The sequence below is a fragment of the Vigna unguiculata genome, chromosome 9 (assembly GCF_004118075.2).
Source record: "Vigna unguiculata cultivar IT97K-499-35 chromosome 9, ASM411807v1, whole genome shotgun sequence".
Classification (NCBI taxonomy): Eukaryota; Viridiplantae; Streptophyta; class Magnoliopsida; order Fabales; family Fabaceae; genus Vigna; species Vigna unguiculata.
The window spans coordinates 4486875-4495731 of NC_040287.1; the positions used below are offsets into that span (position 1 = coordinate 4486875).

General features: G+C 29.9%; 1 protein-coding gene across 1 annotated transcript; it reads right to left on the bottom strand.

The window, feature by feature from the left end:
- Positions 1-228: 228 nt before the first annotated feature.
- On the bottom strand, positions 229-5475 carry LOC114162675 (vacuolar protein sorting-associated protein 2 homolog 2-like). Its single transcript, XM_028046629.1, has 11 exons — positions 5276-5475; positions 4891-4935; positions 3232-3266; positions 3095-3145; positions 2603-2707; positions 2464-2535; positions 2029-2100; positions 930-1010; positions 807-842; positions 654-712; positions 229-505 (listed from the first exon to the last, which is right to left on the bottom strand). The coding sequence occupies exons 1-11, from the start codon at positions 5313-5315 to the stop codon at positions 442-444; spliced, it is 660 nt and encodes a 219-aa protein (XP_027902430.1). The 5' UTR covers positions 5316-5475; the 3' UTR covers positions 229-441.
- Between the last annotated feature and the right edge of the window lie 3382 nt (positions 5476-8857).

Consider the following 8857-nt stretch of genomic DNA (forward strand, 5'->3'; position numbering starts at 1 on the left):
GAAAAAGGTGCCATAATCGATTATATAGTGATTTTTTTAACATGAATTACAGTAGGAAAAAACATCATAAATTAGCCAACTTTTACTGCATTCATCTTCATTGTTGCACGGAAACCGCTTGCATTGGCTTCTGTGCTGTCTCTTTTTTCACATCAACACAGTCTCTCTTTTCAAAAAATAAAAAATAAACTACAGAAAAAAAAATATTAATAAAATACCCACATAGACTTACAAATCCCAAATTTTAATAAAATATCCCATTCATTGTTGCAGCAGTCTCAAATATCCCAGTCTACTTTTACCAGTTCTTCATGTCCAAACACAACCGCATAAATTATGTAATTATGAGGTGCCAATAATACAATCTCTGCATTGCTATATTATATATAACGATTTGTACATTAAGAAACATATAGGTGAGCATCTGTAGCAGCCAGATCTTTATATTCTTCGAAGAGATGCCAATCTCTTTTCAAGTTCTTCAACATCTTGGGATTCTTCTGATCTGCATCCAAAAACAAATTTCTTCCTTAAAATACCACAGTCAACACAATAAAAAAGTGTTTCAGCATCATTTTCAGGATATTCTAAAACAAAAACAGGATTTTCAGCATTTCTTGAAACAATTCGACCTAGAAAAGGTTGAAATGTACCTTGGAGCAACATTTTCAGTATTCCTTGAAGCAATTCGTCCTTTAGGAGCAGAAGATAACTAGCATCATAAAATATCAGCATCAGGCTCAACATTCAAAAAACTAACTGAATTAGTGCAAAGACAATGGATATATGCTGTGTCCAAAACCAACCTGGGATGCAATATCCACACCAATCTCATCAAGAACCTGTCATGAATAAAATGGAAATTTAGAAAAAGGGAATACTTATAATAGCAGGCTGAATAATTAAGTAGGTTGGTTATTCATATTCACCTGGTTAGTGAGCTCTTCGGTTTCTTCCTCGGCTTCATCTTTGTCTAAAGTTTCATCAATAGATTCTGACATCATCTCAATCTACAAACACATTATAAACTTATGAAGCAAACGAAAATATCTTCAAATTGGTGGACTTGACCTTGAGTATCACTATCAGGCACAAGCATCACAGCTGTTTGCCATAGATGCCTTTTGTTTTGCAGAGTTAATAAGCACCCCGTTTTGTTTTTAATAAGAAAACAAGAAGTGCACTCTAAAAATAATCATTTCCAGCTAATTAGAAACTTGAAAAGGGTAATAATAATCTACTTAAAAAATGAAAACACTAGTGTTTTTCAAGAGCAACTTCCCTAGAAAACAACACCCTCTTAGCAGTTTACTGCAACACAAAAACTACTGAGATACGAAGCAAATATTTTTCATGGATACTTTCTTTTTGGTTGCTTCTACTTAATGCTTGAGTACAAATTGGCTACTCCCTAGACTTTTAAAAGCCTTTTTTGTTATTACAACTTCAATTCTGCCTTCTATGTTTTCTTGCGCTGTTTCTAGTACATCCTGGACAGATTTCCGTCTTAATGGCTGCCACACATTAAATTACATCCATAGTCCTCATCTTCATTGTTTCTGTCCCTATCTTTTGGTACTTTTTTCTTCATTCAACTGTTATTTTATTGTTTATTCCTTTAATCAATCTTCCAATTAAAATATATTGTTATTAGATATTTGATAATGAAAATGACTTTTTATCTATTAACCACCATGCTTTAGATGGACCAAGCAATAATGACACAATTGAAAAAACACTGAACTGAGAATTTAAATTAAAAGTAATTTATGCTGAAATGAAAAACAAATAACTTCTTTCAATTTTTAGTGTGCAAAACCCTCTTTCATGGACTGAAAGAGTTGCTATAAATGCCAACCAACAGACACCAGTGATCCTTCTAACAACGTCTCACAATATTGACATATTGTTAAGAGAACTGGGTTAAATGCTACCTAATGAAGACCATACTGGATCAGTCTAAAATACCACTAATGCATAAAACTTGCATGTGAACACATCAGAAATCTTGTCAAAAGGGTAAATTACCGTCATGTCCAATTGAGCTGATTGCTTTTGGAATTCTCTAATCACTTTCACCTGTTTTGCCGGTGCCATTTGCTGAGAAGAAAAGATAATGCATCATTTTTAGTCATGTCTGGAAAAAATCCATCAATTTCACAAAAGAATCTCACATATATGAACTTTTGATTCAGTGAAAAAAGAAAATTGCTGGAAAAGGTAATTTAAGCTTTCAGTCAACATATTCAATGGAAGCTAAGTAGTTTTTAAAAACAGGATCTTATTATGCTCAGTTCACTTTCTTGGCAATGGCATACTCAAGTTCAAGACTTTTTGGCTATTTCCTATATTCAGATTGTTTTAGTACCAAGGAAAGGAAGCTTGGATAACATAAACAATAAATGAAAGAAATGCATTCCATAATTTGAGTGATATGATACAGAATAAGTTTGGGTAACATACCTTATTCATTGCCACCATTGCTTTAGTTGCACCTTTCATTCCTGTGGAGATTGAAGTGCTTGCATACAATGCCTGCAAAAGAAATTTGGAAATTGTGAAAAACTAAAAGTCCTGCTATTGTTAAAATCAAACTGCATACCTGTGTGTGAGTTGCTACACCCCTGATCTGCGCACGACTTCCCTGCAAATTCGTAATCTGTTGACGTAACCTAACAAGTTGACGAGCTAAGATTCTGGTGGCAGCCTGTAACCCAACACTTCTTTATTCAGTATTTCTATGTAACTATTATCATGAGTGTCAATGAAACAGGTTCATATACACAAAAGACCGACATATAACATTATCTTGGAAATAGGCAAATGACTTTACTACTGAAGCTCAAATTAACATATAAATTACTCTGTTGAATAAAATGGACTAATACACTATCATTCCCCGGAGACTAATGGTGGAGAATACACTCGTGAACTGGAAATCCAAAGTGAGTTGAAAACACAGATATACAACAGATCAAAGATTGTTATCAATATCATATTGTCTATAATCTGTGGACCACATAAACACAAAACAAGTATGGTTTTGTGGCTCATTAACAATTGTGGAGGAGAGGCATTTAAATGAGAAACGTACTTCATTTCCTGTTTTTGCTTCTCTCTTAATTTCTGCCACCAATTTTTTTTCCTGCAATTGACAAGGTAGTGAAGCACTAAAAAGAAATATGAAACAGAAAGAAAATCACTAAGAATGTCTCTGTTATCATTATGTACCTCCATCTGAAGTGATGTTATTTCTCTTTCAATTCCTACAAGGTTAAATGAAACAAAAAGAAAACAAACATAAGAGTCGCCTTATGGAAATATGAACTAAGTTTGAACCATTGATATTTTGTAATACCTTTAAGTTCCAACTAATATTTTTAAATGTACAGCCATATATGATATAACCATCAGTGACACTCGACCTATGTTGATGCCAATGTTTGAAAGAAATCCTTTAAGAAATACATATATAATTTGAGTATTATTTTGGTGTCCATATTTTGTCTTGATCCTACCCATCGAGCACTTCACTAGGTTATGGTTATTTTTCCTTAATTTTTAAACATATATTATGAAATCAACCATTAATAACATTGGAGATCCCATATTGACTAAAAATATTGCTAAATGATAACATATATGTGGGGTATATTGTGTCACTGGTTATTGAGTCTTCTCTATTTGTTCCACACTTGAGATGTCAAGTTCTCGGTGTACGTGAGGGAGTGTATTAGAAATCTCATAACGACTGATGAGACAACTAAATTGTAGTATATAAGTGAGTGAAAAGTTCACTTTATAAGTCAATTTTGTGAGATTAAGTTAGATTTAAAGTGCGCTTTCTAAGAATGAGGATCATATACATCAAACACAAACCTCCTAACAAGATTAAACTATACATGCAGGAAATTACAAAATTCGTAGCATGGGCACACAAAATAAGAAAACAAAAATGATTGGTCAAATTCAAGGTATTCGCTTTGAAGGAAAACCATTAGGGAAATATAGATTACAAGAAACCATTAAGGTAAAGACTGAACTACTTAGGACAAAACTAAAAATTAGGAGCAAGGACAAAAATAAAGTTGAGAAACAAAAATGTTGTTGAAAGTTGAGGTAACTTGACTTATGTATATCAGCCTGAATATTTTCTACTAAAAATTGACTAGGGCTAATCAAATGGAACTACTACCAATTGGTCTATTGGTAGGCAAGGGAACCGACTGAAAACAAATATAATCTTAGAGATTTAAGATTATGACTTCCACAAAAATCAGTAGTATTTCTGTTTGATTCATATAAACAATCATGGTGATTGGGAAGCAAAAGGAAGACAGTAATTAACAACTTCTTTTCACAAATATTAAAGAAAATAATATTTAAAGAGATCAACCAAAAATAGTTTGCACGGGAAATTTTAGTTGTACACTGCCCATAAAATTGTTTGCTACATTCTCCTATAACTATATGATTTAACTATTAGCTTCGGCCATCTCAACTATCACGTGAAATATGCCGCCTCACACGATATACATTATATTCAAAAAGGAAATTCACTTGCATTAGCACACATTATTCTTGGAATCCATAAATTATCAGTGTACATGCTCTGGGTCTCGTAGCTGAATTCATAAATTGATTTTATTCTTGTAATTTCGCTAATCCTATGAGGTTCTAAGTTTATTCAATTTGATGAAAGCAAGAGTTAGGGAGAGATTACACACAGAAGTAAGACCCAGATGTGATGAAATACCATTCTACACAAGCAAGCTAATTATTTGCTATTTGGGGAAAATACATTTCTCAATGAAAAAAAAAACCCATTACACCATACAAGCAGATAGTAAATGCTACAACTTCTAAATCATCAACCATTCAAGTAATTACCTCTGGTTGCAACAGCCATTTCCCTCTTACTTGACCGCAGAGCTTCTGTCATTAAAATCAAAACAGACGCAAATGAGTGGCACTACCCAGACACAATAAGAAGTTCAACACTCCAACTTCCTTTCCAACTTTCATCAAATTCAAACAATACCACAAAATGTGGACAAAAAAAAAAAACAATTCTACAAAATTAGCAGCACAAAACCCAAAATGTTTTTAAAATTCTAAAGACCCGGGTGTGTCTTCTCAACGAAAACCAGATCCAATTCTAAGAGGAAAGAAAAGTTCGAATTCTGGACGCAAATCATAAGCTTTACGGAAAAAGGGAAATAAAACAATGTGGAAAATTTTGAAAGAGAAAAGGAGAAAGAAAAAATGGGTGCACCTTTGGGTGAGGTTTTCTTCTTGAAGATGTTGATGTTCATGTTGGCGTTGATCTTGGAGATGAGAAAACCCTAATTGAAGAGGAAGCAGAGCAGAAGTAGACACAGTGCAGTGTGTGAAGTGATTGTAGATTGTAGAGAAGAGAAAGAAAGTGAGGAGAAGAAAGGAGAAAAGATTCCTCGAGGAGCGTACCACGTGTCAACTATCCAACGGTTCTCCTCTAAGTAGCCGTTACAGCTTTGGTTGAGTCAAGTACAAATGGCGAGTTTTTTACTACATTTTTTAGTCCGTTACCATATGTTATTGAACTATGATACTTGTTCGATTTAATTATTATTTTTTAGGGTGCTCAGCTTATTAATTATTATTATTATAGTTATTATTATTATTATTAGAGTTATCAATAATATAATTATTTTATATTGGAGAACAACAGTAGTTTATTATACGGTAATCTTGTTAAATTTTATAATAACTATTTTAAAATTAATTTTGTGATGATTTTAAATTAATTGTTAATATAAATAATTTATGCTGACAAATAATGGAAATCAGAATATTTTATAAGAAATTATACATTTATTACATGATCACTGTTTATAAACAAGTACATATTTATTTATTTATTTCTGTCAGGTGAATTTGATTAATTTTATCATTTTCTCAATTTAGAATTAACGTTATTAATAATTTGAATACAATGACAAATAAAAAGATTAAAAGTAATACTCACTTGAAGACCCAACCATATGCAATGTTTTTCTAAAATTTATTTTTCTTTAGAGGACTTGCAAAATAAACGTAATTCCTCTTTATTTACAGAAGATAGTGTTTGATTACCGAGTGTGAGAATTAGGTCTAAAGAAAGAAATTAAGGTCTTTCAGAAAATAAATTTATTATACACAACAAATTAAAGAAAAAAAAAAAGTAAAATAAATTTAGTATATTATTATAAATAATATGCAAATGTTCGATTTATAAAAAAAAAACACTTTTCATAATTAATTTTAATTTCTATGTATTATTAATAGACGTTTGTATAATTTATATAAATTTAAATAATATGTTTAATTAAATACTTTTAAAATAGTAAATAAAAAACTTTTAAAATAGTAAATAAAATATTTGATTAAGGTAAAATTAATTATGTAATATATTTATTGGAAATATGAAATCGACAAATTAGAATGCTAATATCAATAAATAATGCCTAAAAGTATTATTATTATTATTATTATTAATGCCATGATTAAAAAATGTAAAAGCTTAAATTATTATCCTTTTATTAAAATAATAAATGTGAGCATAAATTATATTTATTGAATATATTGTTAATATATATATATATAATACGTTAATAATATATTTAAATTATATATATATATATGCATATAAATAAAATTTGATTAGATTAATTATAAATATTTGGGTAGTATGAAATGAAGATTACATATTAAAAAGAAATTCCAATTAGTAAAGCAAAATTTGAGGTATATTACTTAATATTTTTATTAATTAAAATAAATTTTATATTTCATATTATTATTTTTTGAAAGTTTAGTCTATATATTGGTGTTTAGTATATAATGAGGATAACATATCTTATATCTTACATGTTAAATTTCTTTAATAAGGTTCTTTTTCTTAGGGTTAAATATGTTTTTGTCCCATTTTTAGTAAATAATTGGAATTATTTTTTTTTTTGAAATTTTGATTTAATTTAGTTTATCAACTTTAGAAATGCGTGGATTTAATTTTTTTAACCAAATTTTTTAAGTTTATTTGATGTTTCAAACGCGTTATATAATAGTTTCTTAGCTAACATTGAAACGAAAATCTATCAAATGGTGTAAACAACTCAAATGTTACCCTGAAACGTTTAAAACATGAAATGGACTTAAAAAATTTTAGTTAAAATGACAAAATTCAAGTATTTATAGAGTTGGAGAACTAAATTGGAATAAAGTTTAAAGATGGACTAATTCTAGTTTTTACTGAAAGTTAAGGAACAAAAACATATTTAATATTTTTTTTATGGAGTTGTTGATATGATGTTACCATGTATTTGGATAAGGGATAATTGTAATACATAATATTAAATTACTTATAATCAATTTTTTTATATTTTAAATAGTATTAAAATAGTATTTAATAATTTTTTAATATGTATATAATGCATACAAAGAGTATATTTGTAAATTTAACCCATCATACACGACTTGATCCTATTTCACATGGGTCAAAGTCAAAAAAATTGCAAGGCCAAAAGCCAAAGTAGTTAGTCTAGACCAAAGGTCAAGATAAGTTGGACCAAGCGAAGGGTGAGAGGTTAAGTTGAGTTAGTCTAATTAAAGATCGAGTTGAATCGATTTGGGTCAAAGGTCAACTTGGTTGACTAGGCTAAAGAATCAAGTCAAGTTGGCTTGAGGCAAGTATACTTGGACTCAAGGTCAACATGAGTCAGCTTGGACGAAGGTCGCCTCGAGTTGGTTTGGACTGAAGATCGATTTGAGTCGATCGAGGCAAAGTTCGAACAGAGCCGATTAGGACTAAAGGTCGAGTCAGATTGTTAGGATCTAAGGTCGTTGCAAGTTAGTATGAATTGAAGGTCAACTTGAGTCGGCTTAGGTGAAGGTTATTGACCTAAGTCGACTTAGACCAAAGGTTGACTTAAGTCAATTGGGTTCAAAAATTCAAGTCAAGTTAAGGTCGAGCAAAGTCAACTCGAAACAAGCAACCTAGGGTCTATCCGAGCTAGTTAGGTTTGAAGGGCAATCCCAATTGGCCCGACTAAAAATCGATCTAGGTTGGCCCTTACTGAAAGTTGACCTAATTTGGCAGAGAAAAGGTAAGTCAACATGACTAAAGATCAACTCAACTCGACACGGTTGACCAATAAAATGTGGGCTTATTTAAGAATGATTTGGAACCGACCCATGAATCATAAGTCAAATTGACACCTCTAATAGAGAGATAGTGACTAGTTGTGAAATTTTAATTTATTTTTTTTAGTGAAATTCAAATTATATTGTTTTAGTTATTTAAAATAATTTTTTTAAAATTCCTAAATTTTAATTTCTTTTGATTTGTTTCATCCAAGCAACTCATTTTGTTTGAAATAATTTTAAATTCACCATATAAATTAATTACTCTCTTAAATTACCTCATATAAGTTATTTGCCTTTGCAAAAACTTTGAAGACAACTTATTGAATAATTTATTTATGTATAGACTTTTTACTTATAATTTTAAGCGTAAAAATTATATTCTCGTAAGTTCTAAAACGTTTGAGAAAATGACAATAAAAAATGGTTTAATTAAATTTCAATTTCTAATCAATTTGAATATTTTCATTTAAGTTTATGTTTTTTCTTTACTGAGTACTCAACTTTTATATTTGATTTTTCCTTTAATCAAATTATATGGTTGTTATTTTATTTCATCATTTTACTTATTTGTTTCATTTATTAAAATATCTTCACATATTAAAAAATGTGAGATTTTATACTTAATATAAAAGATATAGCGATTAATATAAAATGACAAACAACTTTTATTACTTTCAATAAAAACGTGTTGAAT

Excerpts from the sequence above, each read along its gene's own strand:
- LOC114162675 (XM_028046629.1), bottom strand. The coding sequence starts at position 5,315 with ATGAACATCAACATCTTCAAGAAGAAAACCTCACCCAAAG. Across the intron at positions 2,536-2,602 it reads GTGTAGCAACTCACACACAG|GCATTGTATGCAAGCACTTC; the intron begins GTATGCAGTTTG and ends TTTCTTTTGCAG. Across the intron at positions 2,101-2,463 it reads CAATGGTGGCAATGAATAAG|CAAATGGCACCGGCAAAACA; the intron begins GTATGTTACCCA and ends TTTTCTTCTCAG.